The following is a 15,818-nucleotide window of genomic DNA, read 5'->3' as shown; positions in this document are numbered from 1 at the left end:
GTGTTGATGCTGCTTTTTACTTTAGTTCAGACAGCTTGCAACTCTGACTATTTACATAAACTGTTTATAACAACATTCAGAATTTAGTCATTTAGTGCTGTATGGAGAGGCTATTAATTTTTCTTCCAGGTCTAGAAGCTATCTCACTGGTTTTTTATTCACTGCAAAACATTCTCTACATTTTTATGACTATATTGATTTTTCTTAGCTTAGGGTCAAGCGTCACAGTAATCCTCCAATCACAGAAACAGTCTCTGAAGATCAAGGCCTTTCCATTTCTATACATCAATAATGTGCACTTTATGTGTACAATTGATTTTTATTTTCTACTGTTATCTGTCTGACCCACAATGGACAGCTAGATAAGCAGAGGCACAAACATCAGTGATGTGTCCTACACGTTTTCAGGCTAACATGAACTCACTCCCATAGTTTTCTTTCAGTAGTGAAGGAGGACCACAAATTATAAACTGCAACAATGAGAAATTTGGACAACTCTGCTACTCAATGTTGTCTTTAGGATCACCAAATTCAGCAGTACTGTGTTTGAAGGCAGACCAATGATTACCATATGGAGATTGAAGCACATACTCTCCAAATTAGTCTATTTTCTGTGCTGCCTTATAGATTCACTCTTTATTGCTAAGATACACATGCAAATCAGTAGGTATGTTATAAATTCACTCTTTATTGCTAAGATACACATGCAAATCAGTAGGTGCACATTTATATTTTCACTTTCACAAGCAAAATTTCTGAAGATGCCCTGGCCTATATCAGAAAGTATAAGGGGTTTTTTTTTAGAGTTTCTGTCTTCATCTTAGTTCACTGTTGATAGTTTTAAATTCATTCCTCTCTTAGTTCCTTAGCTTTAAAAATTTGTATTTTCTGTATACTTTTATAAAGCTTGCTGTCTGTTTTCCTCTCTTAATCCCTTGGCTGTAAAATTTTATTTATACATGTACACTGGTACTGTAGCTTTCTGGGCCTGCTTTTAGTTCTCTTCTGACCTTGCTCCTCATAGCATTTTCAAGTTTCCATGTCTACTTTATCAGGCTTCCTCTCTCTATTTTTTTTCTTCTTTCCTGCCTGTTCTGTATCCATCTGCTGGGCTCAGGGTCAATGTCTGTGGCTGGAGCCAGGGGAAGGGAGATGGGCTTCACCTGGGAGCTGCAGCATCTAGGTTGTACTCAGGAGGTGTGAAAGTGACTGAGCCAAGGATTAAGATAGGCTGCAGGAAGGGATGGGCTGGGGCAGCAAATGTGCAGCCACTGAGGCTGGGGTATATAAACCACAACCTCTGGTCAGGGTGCTTTGCTGTTCCTCCAGCTGTTTCAGCTCTTTGGACAGGTGTGTCCTGGCATTTAGAGAATGGAGCTGCCTGTCTGAGTAAGGCTTCAGAACCAGTGAAGGTTCAGCAGCCTGTGTAGTAGAAAGTACACTTGTGACACCCAACCCCCCAGTCAGGAACCTGGAGGGAACCCCCCTGATGTGTGACATCCCCCAGAATAAATCCACCAGCCTTGGTGGCCTCAGGCATCTCCATGGTCTCAGTGGGTCTCATGGTTTCCTGGAGTTGGGGATGTCATGTGTCAGAGACTCCCACCAAAATCAGGCTGAGCCCCCCCATCCTAAATGCCCCCCTCCCCAAGTGGGTCAGAAACCTCCCTCAAATGGGGCAGAGATTGTCCCAAGTGGGTAAGACACACCCCACACCCCCAGCTGGGGGGTATGGAGGGGAGCAGTGACTCCTGCAAATTGTGAGTGGGGGGACAGCCCGGTCCCTCCCCCAGTAAAGACACCAGCCCGGGTGTCTCCACAGTCTTCATGGGTCTCGTGTTCTTCTGGGGTTGGGGAGACAGAGCCCCCTTCTAGAATGGGGAAGAGAGTCCCCCAAATGGAGCAAAGACCCACACAAAATGATGGGGGGTGAGAGGGACCCTGCATTGTCGCCCCAAATCGCTGCTGATGACGCCGCAAGGGAACAACCCACGACCTGTGACCCTTCCCGACGGCCCCTCAAAGGACCCGGCCCCCGGGTGTCCCCGCCACCTCCACCCATCCTCTGGGTCCCCTGGGCCCCTCCGAAGCTCCGCCCCCCTGCCTTGTCACCCGTCGCAACAGTGACAGCGTTGGCGTTTTGGTGGCGTTTCCCTCCGGGGCGGGGTTTCCTCGCCCAAGTCCCCCCAAAACGGTCCCCGCGCCCGCCCCGGCCCCATTTGCCCCCGGATCCCGCGGGGATGCGGCCCCAGAGAGGTATGGGGGGAAAAGGGGGATGGGGGCGGTTTGGGGTGGGGGGTGTCGCGGGTCCTTTATGACGCGCTTTGAGGGGACACTAGCCTTTTAAACGTTCTGGGACAAGGTGCTGGTCCTTTAAAACACCTGGGAGAGAGAGCTGGCCTTTTAAGACGCTCTTTTAGGGGACACTGGCCCTTTAAGAACTGCTTTTAGGAGATACTGGCCCTTTAAGAGCTGCCGTAGGAGATACTGGCCCCTTAAGCCTCGCTTTTAGGGGACACTGGCCCTTTAAGCGAGCCAAGAAGGGTCTGCTGACCCTTTAGGAGACCTGGGGGGCAGGAGGGGGCACACTGGCCTTCAAGGAGCGGGGGGATTCCAGGGGCCTCCCCGCTGGATTCTCCCCGCGGGGGAGGAGGAGGTTCCCTGGGGAGGAGGGCGGTGACGGCGGGGGCGGGCGGTGACGCATGGGAATCCCCGTGACGTCACGACAGGGGGATTCCTGCCTCGCTGGGGGAGTGCCCAGGGGCTTGGGGGTCCCGGAGGTCCGGTTATGACACGGCGGTCTGAGGGCGTCTCAAGAGTTCAGGGGGGCCCTCCGAACAGGGTCTGGATGAGACATGGCGATCTGGGGGACGTCTGGGCGTTTGGCGGGGTTTTAGGAGTTTTCAGGGTTCCCCGGCATCCCGGGGACCCCCGAACCCTCCCTTGCACACCCCCAGGTCCCCCCCGCGCCGCTCCGCCCCAGACGGTGAAGCAGCTGCTGAAGGAGCTACGGCAGCAGAAGAGCAGGGAAGGGGCGAGATCCCCGGTGGGTGACCCCCTCTCCCAGGTGACACCTCCGTCCGGGGACACCCCCACTCTCCTCCCTGACCCCCTCGCTCTCCCCCCAGGTTTTGGCTGTGCCCTCCCCGCGCCCCTCGGATGGTGAGTGACCTCCGATCCCCCAGTTCCTCCCAGATGCCCCCTCACACCCCCTGTGCCCCGTAAATATTCTCCATGCCCTCCCCCCCATCCCTACGTCCCCCCGTTCCCCTCCATGTCCCTCCTCCCAAACCTTCCCACTCCCTCCCCAAGTCTCTCTCCATGTGCCCCCCATTACCTGGTCTCCCCTCAGGTGCTCCCTGGCCCGCTGTCCCCACAGTGACTCCCGGCCTCTGTGCGGTCCCACATGGGTCCCGTGGCAGCCCGGGGGGGGCCCATGGGGGAAGGGTCTCCGGTCCGAGGGGGTTTCAGGTGAGCTGGTTGGAGGGGATAGTGGAGAAATGGGGCGTGAACTGGGAGGTTAAAGACGGGGCAGTGTGGTAAATGGAGGTCAATGGGGGAAAATGAGAGGGCAGTGGGGAGAGAATGGGGGGAAATGGGAGGCAAAGGGAGGGAAATGGGCGGGAGAAGAGGGGCAGGCAACTGGGAGGGGAATGGTGGGGCAGTGCACAGTTACATGGGGGTAATGGGATGGTTAAGGGAGGCAGTGGGAGGGAATGAAGGAAGCCATTGGGGGCAGTGGAGGGGCAACGGGCAATGGGGGCAGCAGGGGGGGGAGATGATGTAGATGGGGCAATGGGGTGGCAGCTGGGGGGGTCATTGGGGCAGGGGTAACTGGTATCAAGCCCCCTCCACCTTGACTGCTGCTTCCCCCCAAGGCTGCTGCCATCCCTGGCCCTGCCTGGCCTCATCCCACAGTGTCGTGGGGAGAATGTGGGGCCTCCCTACTGGGAAGGGAGATCCAAGACCCGTATCCTGAACCCCAGGACCTGGCAGCTGCCCGCGCTGCACTGGGGGGCCGAGACCCCCGGGAGCTGCTGCGCCAGGACGAGGAGGGGGACACGTGAGCAGGGGTGGCCATGGGAGGGCACTGGGGGGTACAGGGGTTATAAGGGAGTACAGAGGCCCTAAGGGGGTACGGGGGTCCTAAGGGGTCTATGATGGGTCAAGGGGCTAAATTGCAGCAAATGGGGGGCGTCAATGAGGGGCAGTTTAGGGGGTCACTGGTGTGAAGGACAGTCAGTGGGTCCCATAGCAGTGCAATGGGAGGGCAATGGGGTGAGTGGGGCCAGTGTGGTGCTCGGGGGGGGCAATGGGACGAAGTGGGGTCTGTGGGTGAGATCAGTGTGGGGTAAATAGGAGAGTCAATGTGGAGGTCAGAGGGGAGGCAATGGGGGAATCAGTGGGACAAGGCAGTGCTGGGAAGCCCCCGGGGCAGTTGTGAGGCACTGGGAGGAGCTATGGGGTGACAGGTCCTTTTGTGGGGTCTGTGTTCTGGGTGGAGCGTGGGGGGCGGGTAGAGGGGCAAGGGGGTCCCCTCTAACCCCGCTCCACCCCCAGGCTGCTGCACGTGCTCTGTGCCGGGGGGCACTGGGCACTCGCCCGGGCTGCGGCCGAGGCTCTGCGGGACCTGGGGGGACTTGAGGTGCGGGAGCACCTGGGCAAGGTGAGGGGCGGGGACACACTTGGGGGGCCTGAGGGGGCATCTGGAGGAGATCAATATGCAAGAGCATCTGGGCATGTTTGGGGGTGGGGGGGGAAGGGGAAGGTAGAAGGGCAAGTTTCCTCAACCTGGGAAAGTTGAGGATATTGTGGGTAAAGAAAGGGTAATAAGTGGGTCTTATTGGGGCAATAAGGGGGTGGTGGAGGTAAAATACAATAAAGGATCAGGGGGTGATAGGGGTAATTAATAATGGGAGTGGGGTAGTTAATTTTGGGATAATTAATCACAGGGTTCTGTTGCAGTCTAATAATAGAGGGATTGCTGGAGAATAAAGGGGCAATTAATACTGGGGGGTAATAACGGGTGATTAGTGATGGTGTAATTAGAGTCCAATAAAGGGCAATAAATAGAGGTGTAAAAAATAGGTGTAAATAGAGTCCAATAATTAATGAGGGGATGATAAAGGAATGATAAGGGGGGGGCGCAGAGCAGCAGCAGAATACCAGGGTGATAATTTGAGGGTTCAGGGTGCCTGATGCCCCCCAACCAACCCTGACTCCCGCAGATCCCACTGACATTCCTTTTTTCCCTGCAAGAGCCCCCAGACCCCCTTTATCCCCTAGACACCTAACTCCCCCCAAGAATCGCTCAAGCCCCCCTGACCCCCCCATTTGATGCCCCCAGACTCCACTGCTGGTGGCAGCAGCAGCTGCAGCCCCGGAGATTGTGCGGGACCTTCTCGTCCTGGGGGCCAATCCTGATGCCGCTGACCACGGGGGCCGCACAGCCCTGCACCTGGCCGCAGCCTATGGGCACCCTGAAATCCTCCAGGTGACACCCCAACCCCCATGGGGACCACAAAACCCTCCCAAAGGGGACCCGAAAGTGGGTCCCAAAGGGACACTGTTGTCCTGGGAGACCAGGGAACTGGCCTAATGGGGTTCCTGATATCCAGGGGGACCCAAATCTTTCCCCTTGCCTTCCCAGGCCATGATGTCCTCAGGGGTTCCTGTCAACGTGGAGGCCAGAAATTTTGAAGGTCAGCAAATTTGAGGGGGGGGCAAGGGTGGTGGAGGGCTTGGGGTGGGCCCCTGGTTTTGGGGTGGGAGTGATTCTTGGGGAGTCCTTGTTCGGGTGGGACTGGGGAGAATTCAGTTGGTGGGTCTCCAATGGGAGGGGGACTCAGGGGTCCCTGATTTGGGGTATCACACAAGTCCCCTATTTCAGGGTGTCTTGGGAGAGTCCCACTTGAGGGGTATTCAGTACAGAAGGGGCTTGTGGGTCCCTGGTTTGAAGGGATGCTGAGAATCCCCATTTTTTGGTAGCTCTTGGTGGGATTCCTGGTGGATGCATCACTGTTTTGGGGGGATGTGAGATCTCCAGTCTGGGCATTTTTGGTGATGGTGGGAGGGTCCCAAGAGGTGTGTCTGTACTTTGAGGGGGTCCCTAGGAGGGTTCCCAATTTCAGGGGGTCCCTGTTGGGGGGAGAGGCCCTTCCTGACCCCTCTTGGTTCCCTCCCAGGCCAGACCCCTCTGCACTGCGCTGTCCTGGCCCACAATGCCTCGCTGCAGGGAGGGCACAGCCCCGTGGGGGGCTCTGGAGGGGGGTCCCCCACTCCCCAGGACCGATTCCGCTGTGTGGAGCTGCTACTGCAGATGGGGGCAGACAGCAGCAGCCAGGTACAGACCCCCAAAGACCCCCAGGTACCCCACAACTCTCCAGGTGTCCCTCAGATCCCCTGGGCTCCCCGCACAGACCTCTGTACCCCTCAAAGTTGACTGTGTCCCACCTCAAGGTCCCTGTGTGCTGGGCAGACCTGAGCCCTTGGCCTTTGGGGTCCATTGGGGTACCTTGGGAGGGTTGGGGAGGGGTGTGAGACCCCCACAACACCTGTGTGTCCCCCAAAGACCCCTGTGTCTCCCTTCATGGTCCCCCTAGTCTGGATAGATCTGTGCTCCCAGACACTGGGACTTCTTGGGGTCCCTTTGGGGAGGTTGAAGAGGTTGTAGGGGGGGTGGGACCTCCTGTGGGGTCCCCCTGACCCCTGTCTTGCCCCCAGGACACCAAAAGCAGCCTGACAGCACTGCACCTGGCCGTGCGGGGAGGCAACCTTGCCCTGGCCCACCTACTGCTGCGCCAGCCTGGCATGGCCCCCCGCCTCGTCAACATGAAGGTTTGAGGGACTTGGGGGGCTGGGGGAGCTCTGAGAGGCTCTGTGGGGGGCTGGGGGACCTCTGTGGGGCTCTTGGGGCTGATTGGAGGGGTCTGTGGAGCTCTTTAGGGTTCCTCTAGTGGCTTGCATGGCATGAAGGGGCCCAGGGAGGCTCAGAGGGATCTAAAGGGCACTGGGGGTTTGGGGTGTCTGGGGAGGCTGGAGGTATCAGAATCAGATCTCAAGGGTCTCTGAGGGGGCTGGACGGTAACTTGTGGGTATCCTGAATCCCCTCACATCCCTCAGGCCCACGGGAACACCCCCCTGCACATGGCAGCAGCACTACCTGGGACCCCCAGCCAGGAGCCCCTTGTGAGGCTGCTCCTGGCCTGGGGTGCCGACCCCAGTGCCCGCAACCTGGAGCACGACCTGCCCCAGAGCCTGCTGCCCCCGGGGGCCCTCGGAGACCAGGTGAGACCCCAGATCATCCTCACACCCAGCACCATCCCCAGCACCCTACCATCACTCCAGACCTGACCCCAGATCATCCTCACACCCAGCACCATCCCCAGCACCCCACCATCACTCCAGACCTGACCCCAGATCATCCTCACACTCAGCGCCATCACCTGCACCTTAGAACTTCCTGCTGATGGGGGGAAATGCCTGGAATCGCCCCTGGAACCCCAAAATCCCACTGTTTTGCCTCAGATGCCTGCTGCTATGTCCAAAAATTCTGCTGCTTTACACCCTCATTTTCATAACCTCCCCAAACTGTGGGGTCCTGTCCCAGGACCTTTGGGTGACATCCCCAAGTTCTGGGGTAGAACCCCGTGTTTTCGGGACCCCCCTGAACCTTCTCTCTCCCACAGCTCCGCCTCCTTCTGAGGAGCCGCCGGGGATCCCATCGCCCCTCCCACACCGCCGAGTGACGTCAGAGGGGCGGGATCTCCCCGCTATCAGATGGGGGGACACCCCCATATTGGGGGATTACCTCACGTTAACTCTTCCTGATTTCAATGAAATTGCCCCCAAATTTCTGTGAAATGAGTCTGAACCACATTGGTTTGGTGGGGGGAGGAGCACGGAGGGGTTCCAGCTCCCCCTTGCCCTCCCCCCCAGCCTCATTAATGGGGGCTGCTAATGAGGGGTGTCTCCTCTGAATTGGGGGTTTTGGGTGAAGCATGCCAAATTGGAGGGGAAACCCAAAAACGGAGAGAATTCTGGAGTTAAATAAAAACTTTCTTAAAATCTGAGTCTGTTTTTTCCCAGTGCCCTCAGTCTCTCCTCAGTCCCTCCCAGTGCATCCCAGAGACGACAGAAAATGGAGAGGGTTCTGGAACAAATGGCTTCAAATTGAGAAAATCTTATTTTCTCTTCTTTTAAGGATAAAGTCATCAAAAAACCCTCCTTTGACGCTATTTAAAGGCCTTAAATTAAGGGGGTAAATGGTGGGAAGCATGAGGGGAAAAGAGCAGGAAACATAAGGGAGAAAGGGTGGGAAATGCAAGGGGAAGGAGGGTGATAACCATGAACCACTTGGGGTGACTCCCAGAGGTGCCCCCAAATGCTGAGGTTTTCCCCTCCCTGGGCCTAGGGGTGCTCTAGAGGAACTGGTGAGGGGAGCATCCCTCAGAACCATCAAACCCCTCACTGCACCTACCGAGTCCTCTCACAGCCAGACCATCCCAGATCCCCCAATCCACCTTCAAACCCTCCCAACATCACCCCAAACCATTTTAGCAGCTCACCCTTAGCACTCTCAAACCTCACCCAGCACCACTGAAAGGCAATCCCCCCACGGGACCATCTCTGTGCCATCTCTGCCGAGCGCACAGCGCCCCCTCGTGGCCGTTCCGAAGCTCCAGCAGGGGGCGCTGCGTGCCCGCCCAAGGGCCCCGCCCGGTCACGGCGCTCGAACGGAGCCCACGGCGGGAAACCAGGCAATGCCTTGGGACACGGGGACAGCTGACACCTCTGTAACCTCTATAACACCTTTACAAGATGTTTATACAGCTTGAGTTATACCAATATAACCTGAATCATAACTTTCTGTCGTAGTATTATGGTTAACTAGTTGCTTAATGATTAAATAAATAGAAACTCGCCAAGTGAATAATCTCAAAAATAGACAAGTATTACTATATTGGGAAGCAGCAGGATGTACTAATGAGAAATTGGCAAATGTGAAGCCAATTAGGCCCAAAATGGGGAATTTAAACTGGTGACATCCAGCAAGACCAAGGAACACCATAACGGTGCATGCTCCGAAGACAAAGTTGAGAAGTTCAGATGTCAGGAAGACCTTGAGCCTTCATCGTAGAAGACCCCCAACACCACCTAAACTGGGGAAGCACAAGCACAGTACAGAACTATTGCCTTGCCTGGAACTTCATTGACTTGTCAAGCCATGCCCACGCCTTCCTTTCCATGCCTTGCCGAACGCTTCCTTGCCGTACCTTGCCTACCCCTCCCCTGAATTTCCTTGCCTTCCCTTCGTGTTGTGGAATGACCCTGGCTGGATGCCAGGCTCCCATCAAAGCCTGTCTGTCACTCCCCTCATGAATGTAAAGTGGGGAGAAAATATGTATCTCATTAATTGACATAAGGACAGAGAGAGATCTGCTCCGATCCATGGGCCCAGCATCTCATATCACCAGACACTCTGCAAATTCTTGGTAAAAGCTATTTACCATCCTCCCCGTTCCCGTGTCTGGGCAACAGCCTCCCCAGGGCTATCCTAGAGACACGAACGTTCTGCTTCCGACCCCGTGCTGTTAACGGGAGATTAGAGTAACGGCAATCTAAGTTAAGAAGCTGGCTCTGGCCGGTGTCCATTATCGTATTTCACGTCCCTTAGCCCTGCAGTCAGTCACCTTTACGGCAGAGGGGCTGTCGCTCCCGGGCCGTGCCGCTGTCCCTCTCCCGGAGCCCGCCAGAGCCCTCACGGAGCGGGGGGCGGGGCCGGAGGGGGGGCGGGGCCGTCGGGAGCTGCAGCCCCGCCCCTCCGCGCTGAGGGCCGCGCGCGCCGCCGCCCCGCCCCGCTAGGGCGCGCCGCCGCGTCACGTGCGCGCGTCACGTGACGCCGTCCCTGGCCGATGAGGTCAGCGGCGGGTCACGTGACCGGTGCCTACGCGCAGTGGGGCCGGGTGCAGATGGCGGACGCGGAGGCCGAGGCGGCGGCGCGGCCGGAGGTGCCGCGGGTGGTGCCGGCGCTCCGCGCCCGCCTCTGGCAGCTGCAGACGGAGCTGCGCGAGCAGGAGGTGTCGGAGGCCTCGTCCCGAGCCTACTGCCGGGGCTTCTGCCAGGTAGGAGGCGGGCGGGGCGGGCCGCGGCGCGGGCGGCAGGGGGGATGCGGCGGGGCGGGCTCGGCGCTGCCGCCGCTCTGCCGGGGCTGGCGGCGCTCGGGGCTCCGTGCCCGGCTGCCCGGCGGGGCTGTGCTCGCCCTGCCGAGGGCGCCCCGCGGGCTCTGCGCCGCCAGCCCGGAGCCGAGGGGGCTGCTCGGCTTTGGGCTTTGGCAGTCCCGCGGGCCCGGCTGGGGCTCTGGGGCACGCCGCGCCGCGCTCGCTCGGTGCAGTCTTGGCTCGGTTCCGAGACCTCCGTTTGTGTGTTCGCTCGTCTCGGGATCAAATCTGCGTATTCGCCTTGTTTGAGATGTGCCGTGGGGTGCAAGGAGTGCTTGCTGGCCTGTAAGGGCCTACAGGGCCCTTCAGTCACTGAATGAGCTGTGGTTTGGATATCTTGTCTCGAATACTTGCTTAGTGCAACCCAGAGGGAGATCTCCGATTTCTGAATCGAGGCCCTGAGTTCCAGAATCTTGATTAAAGCCACAGTGATGGAGATAACTTGTTCTTAAGTAACCTCTTCCAGTTTTCAGTTTTTGCTACTCTCACAGCATCATTTACTGTGAGCTCTAAGGTTGAAAAATTGCTGTTATGATGCTGGGTTGGAGAGTTGTCCCTGTTGAGTCTGGAGAGATTGTGGGTTTTAAAGTAAGAAAGAAAAAATCTTTTTTCTAAGCTAGTTTACAACACCTCAGCTGATAAAGCTGTAGTATTTGATGAATGGTAAAATCAGAGAAAAAAGCTTGCTGGGTTGTCACAAATTATGTATAAGTGGCGTTACCCTTCATAGTCTTCCATTTTGCATCCACAGGTTGTGTGCTTTGCCATACCATTCTGGGAGGATGTTTAGCTCATCACTTACTGAAACAAGAGAATAAGTGTATCTCCTGGGTTTCAAAACTCTTACAAACTGCAGGGTGCAGCTGCATCCTGCTGTGTTTGTCTCAAGTTTTGTTTATATGACCTTGCACTGACATGGACACTGCTACAAAGTGTCACCCTGTCGCAGTTCAGGTTTTGCTAAAATTGTTTCCAGTGGTGTACTTTGTGTCAGAACATTGAGACAAATATTCAGCTGACCCTTAACAGTGCTTGTCAAGATGACTGTGTGTGTACATGCCCAGTTTCCCAGATTAGTTGGGTACAGAAGAAGCTTTAAAGATGCTTGGTCAGTGGAGTGTTGTGAAGGAAAGAAAGTAAACAACAAGAGACCCCAAACCATGCCCCACAAATAATGTAGCCCTCTGGGTCCTTGTGCTATTATTGTAGCCTGGTTTTAAAATGCTGTGATAGCACAGATAAATTGGAAAAGGTTGGTTTTGACTTGCCACCAGCCTGGGACTTTTTGGATTGTCATGCCTGGACTCCAGGGACGTGGAACTGCTGCTCCATCCTGAAGCAGCTCCATCCTTCATAGAGGATAAACTTGGGAAGTCTTTGTGCAGTCAGACCACTGTGGGTGGGCTGGAATTTTATGTCTGGGTTTCTCCCAACAGGGGATGTTTGTGATAACTTCAATAACTTAAGGTCTGCTCATAAGGGAAGTTTAGGAAGCTCAATTTTGTATTAATTACTTGGAAGGTGCCACTGATACCTTGTCATAAAGTTATTGAGCTACAGCAAAATGTGCCTAAGAAGAAGCTGAATTTATCTGGGCTTAGGTTTGATTTTGGGAAGTAGCTGATGTAAGGAGAGCTGAAATGTTTTATGTTTTCCATCCTGTGAGTACAGCTGAGGCAGGGGCCTGAAAGTTGCTCTGTTTTGCTGTGGAAATTACCATGGCTGTCAGGCAAACTGAACCAAATTAGGGAATTTCCTTTGCTTTGAGCTGTCTGTTGTTTTACCACTTGTAAATTTGTGCTGCTGTGTGCAGCTTTCCAGTAGCTCATACAGGGAGTGATGCTGGGTGTCACAATTTCCTTGAAGATCCCTATTTTCAAGCAGGGAAATGGAACTGTTGTCCAGGATAACAAACCAAAGAAACTGCTGAAGCCTAAATAATGGGTTGACTCTGCAGCTTTATATTGTATAGGCATTAATGCTTTGCACATTTACCTTGGGAATTTTTTTTTTTTTTTTGTGGAGAGCAGTATGTACCTAAACAGCCAGATGGAACAACTAAGGAAAGTGTTTGAGGCTCAGCTGTCATAAATAGGAAGAACAGTTTCCAGTGGAGGGGGGTTTGTAGGATGTCAAAGCATCCCATCTGCCAGTGCCCAGCAGTTGTTGGCTTTCTGAAATTTTTGAAGGTGACATGTTGAGTGCAATCAGATATCGTTAAGAAAACGAGAAAGTCTTTTTCTTAAAAAGTCTCAAAGCTGTACCAACAGGTCAGGAAACTTTGAGATCTTCATCTTTAAATTAGGTCTGAGCAAAAAAATTACACTTCTGAGGAAGTGCAGCTAAGCAGGTGTTCTGGCACTGCAGAGTGAAAACCTGAGCAGTGTGGAGGGCCTGGGCTGGCCTGTTTGTTACACATCAGGGGGATGTGGGCTCTGCACTTCTCACCCCATTTACCCATCAGAGATGTCACTGGAATGGAAGGGCAGGGTGGGATGAAGTGTAAATGGGTGTGTGTTAGCCAGACTTTAAATGCGTGAATACTCTCTCAGGTAATTATACTGTAAGGTAGTAATTGCTTCTAAGTTGTTACTTGAGAATCCTTTAAATATGTAGGTTATCTAATTCTGTCAAATTAATCATTTTTCCATAATAGTTTTTATAAAGACTGCCAGGAGAAATCCGTAGTGAACAACAAACAACTATTGCTTGTGAAACAGCACAAGGGCTTTGAAGAACTTCCCTAATACAGTTACCACATTTGGCTTATTTGTCAGTGTGCTAATACTAATGGCATCATAATGTTCCAAACTACAGATCCTTGAAGTCTAAGCTGTTAATACATCTGTCACCTTGAATCTGTTTTTGACACTGAAACCATTGTTTATGTATTTGAAAAGAAGTTTCTCATAAATAGTTACTCAGTGAATTCCTAATGCTAGCTTTGAAACTTTGATCCCAAGGCTCAGATTGCACTTGAGCAAGGAGGCAGTGTTTACTAGAAAATTTATTTAATCTTAGAAAGTATTCTGCTGTGTTTTTTGGTTTACATAGACCAGGTAGTTTATGATCAAAGTGTCTGTGAAAATAATTGAGTACTAAATTTGGCTTTTTAAATGGATTGGTTTTAATGGATATATTTTTAGAAGAGTGCAGGGGTTGGTGTGTTTGATCTGTTTCTCTAGTCACTGTAATGGCAGTGTTACTGCTGGCTTTACTAAACCTGATTTATGATAGTCATGACTTGACTCTCTCTGAGGATTGCAGCTTGACAGTCTTTGAATGTGATTTAATGCTACAAAGCAATGTATAATTTGAGTTATATTATCAAATCCATTAATCTGTTAAATAAACTTGAAGACTGGTATTACCATGACCTGCTGCAGCTAATGATACTGTGCTGTGCTTAAGGATGATTTCTGCAAACTTCCAATTCCATCCCCCCAGCTTAAGTCTTTATCACTATTAATATGATGTGGGTTTTGGGGAAAGTTTGTAACTTCCATTCAGCCAGAAGTTATATTCATTAATTGTTGGAGAACAATCCACAAAACAGCAGATTACTGATTCTTAGGTAGTTTTTTTTATATATTTCTTTTTCTTAAGTGTAACACGTGGTTCTGCCAGTCTGCATTGTTTTTAGGTTAGGACTAATATAGTACAGTTACAGCACTGATGTAACATTGGGTACTGGCAACATTTCCTGCCCTGATGGAGGGTAGGTTTTGGTCATTGTTATGACTGCATGTGGTTTTAGCAGGCTTGTAGAAGGGTTTGTTCCATAGTGTGCTGTTTCCATTCACCATCTGATAAGATCATGTGGGGGTTTTTTTAGGTTGTTAAAATAAGATTGTTGTGTCAAAGTGACAACTTTAAGTGATTTGAAAACTGATATGGCCTCACCATCCTTGTAAGGACAGTTTGACTTGGTTTGAATGGTAGGGTGAAGCGCTCTGAACTTTTTTTTTTTCCCATGCAGTCTTCACAGAATTCACAGGGTTGGAAGAGACCTTAAAGATCATTGAGTCCAGCCCATGCCCTAAAACCTCAACTAAACCTTGGCATCGAGTGCCACATTGTCACTTTGATTTTTTTAAGCTTTTTTAGGCCTTCTGATGTTTACATTCTTCTAGCAAACTTTCTCACACACTTTCTGTAAATAACTTATTGTTTTACATTCTTTTATAGAAGAAGAGAAATTTGATAGGCTGTTGGTTTGTCCAGTGTCATTGGAGAGGTGGCACTTTCACCCTCCAATCCACTGTCACTTTTAGAAAACTATAAATGTTAGAGTCAAAAAATAAATTTCCCTTTTCTTCACCTTATGCTCAGCAGTGTGTGTGCTCGTGTTGTTTCATGTCCTATAATGACACCACATCCAGGGATGGTGACTCCATCACCTCCCTGGGCAGGCCAAATCTTGGCCTTAAGGATTCCAAAAAGCACAGCCTCTTTCACTGGTTTTGTTTTCTTTGCAGCTGGCTTTAACCAAGATTGTTCCCTTGTTTATTTTAAGGAGAGTACACAGGGCAGAGGGAGCTGGGAAGTGCACAAGCATCACTGCTCTGCAGGTGTAGGAGGGTGTGCAGGGAAGGGCTGTTAGTTGTGAAGCAAGCAGCCAGCAGAGCAAAGGTGTCCTCAGCTCAGTGTCCCACTTGCTCTCAAATTGTACTTCCTAGAGTAGCATGGCAGTGTAGGTACCTTTTAAAAACTTTGGGATGTACTAGCACTGTCCCTGTGTTGATGTGGTTTCTGTTCAAACTGGCTCGATTTTATATTGCTGCTTTAGTACCGTGCCCAGGTAATGTGGGATTGCTGTGGCCAAGGAGTAAAATCTGGGGTAATTTTGTGTTTGAAAAATGCCAACTTAATGATCTGATCTGGGTTTTGGATCCCTTTCTGGTGGCTTCATGTTTGCTGTGTGGGTAATGCATGGATCTTTAAAACACTACCCCTGTAGTAATGTTCTTAATCTTGAGTTTCTGCCTATTTTTTGTGCATTCTCACTAGTGATAAAGATTCCAGTGTTACATACACGGTTCTGTCTCCATGGTAGTTGTACAAAAGGAGCCAAGTGTAGGACTTGTCTCTGAATTTTCCACTTAATAGCTCACATTTCTGCCAGTTGCATCTAGCTTTCTCCCAAGTAGATATTCTGATAACTTTATCAAGATAATAAGCTAAATAAAAATATATTTGAAGAAAAAGGAGAATTTCTGTTGAGTTGAAAAGCTGCTACTTTAAATTCTTCTTCAGGGTAGAAGTTTCTCACTTCTAGAATGATTCCACTGTATGTGCCTGATATTGTGTATTGATATTTGTTTTTAAACAAAAGTGTGTTACAAGAACTTCTAATGCTCACTCATTTTGTTTCAGACACTGCTCCAGTATGCTGGCAGTCGGGGTGCATCGGAACATATTTTACCTTTTTTGGAAGTGTATCGAATCTCCATCCAAAGCTTTGCTAATGCAAGACCTTACTTGACTACAGAATGTGAAGATGTTCTTTTGGTACTTGGCAGGCTAGTGCTGTAAGTTTTAAGTTGGTATATTAATTTTTTTTTTGTTTTAAAAAGAACTGAACTTTGTAAATCAAAG

At 51.7% G+C, this 15,818-nt stretch overlaps 2 protein-coding genes across 2 annotated transcripts in view; both read left to right on the top strand.

The window, feature by feature from the left end:
- Positions 1 to 2,240: 2,240 nt before the first annotated feature.
- On the top strand, positions 2,241 to 7,748 carry LOC311163600 (NF-kappa-B inhibitor delta-like; the record flags this gene model as incomplete). The annotated part of the gene is made up of 12 exons (XM_084222590.1): positions 2,241 to 2,256; positions 2,958 to 3,046; positions 3,129 to 3,162; positions 3,353 to 3,471; positions 3,879 to 4,063; positions 4,561 to 4,666; positions 5,348 to 5,494; positions 5,651 to 5,702; positions 6,186 to 6,343; positions 6,724 to 6,837; positions 7,123 to 7,287; positions 7,689 to 7,748. The coding sequence occupies 12 exons, from the start codon at positions 2,241 to 2,243 to the stop codon at positions 7,746 to 7,748; spliced, it is 1,245 nt and encodes a 414-aa protein (XP_084078716.1).
- Positions 7,749 to 9,914: 2,166 nt separating this feature from the next.
- RLF (RLF zinc finger) overlaps positions 9,915 to 15,818 on the top strand; it is a gene marked incomplete at its 5' end in the record, with an annotated part of 37,978 nt that continues 32,074 nt past the window's right edge. The window contains 2 exons of the mRNA XM_084222747.1: positions 9,915 to 10,124; positions 15,597 to 15,751. Of these exons, the coding sequence (XP_084078873.1) occupies positions 9,915 to 10,124; positions 15,597 to 15,751 (365 nt within the window). The remainder of the gene's footprint in view (positions 10,125 to 15,596; positions 15,752 to 15,818) is intronic.

This window comes from Fringilla coelebs (genome assembly GCF_963513975.1).
Source record: "Fringilla coelebs genome assembly, chromosome: 28".
Classification (NCBI taxonomy): Eukaryota; Metazoa; Chordata; class Aves; order Passeriformes; family Fringillidae; genus Fringilla; species Fringilla coelebs.
The sequence above is the reverse complement of the archived record's forward strand: the minus strand, read 5'-3'. Positions and strand labels throughout refer to the sequence as shown.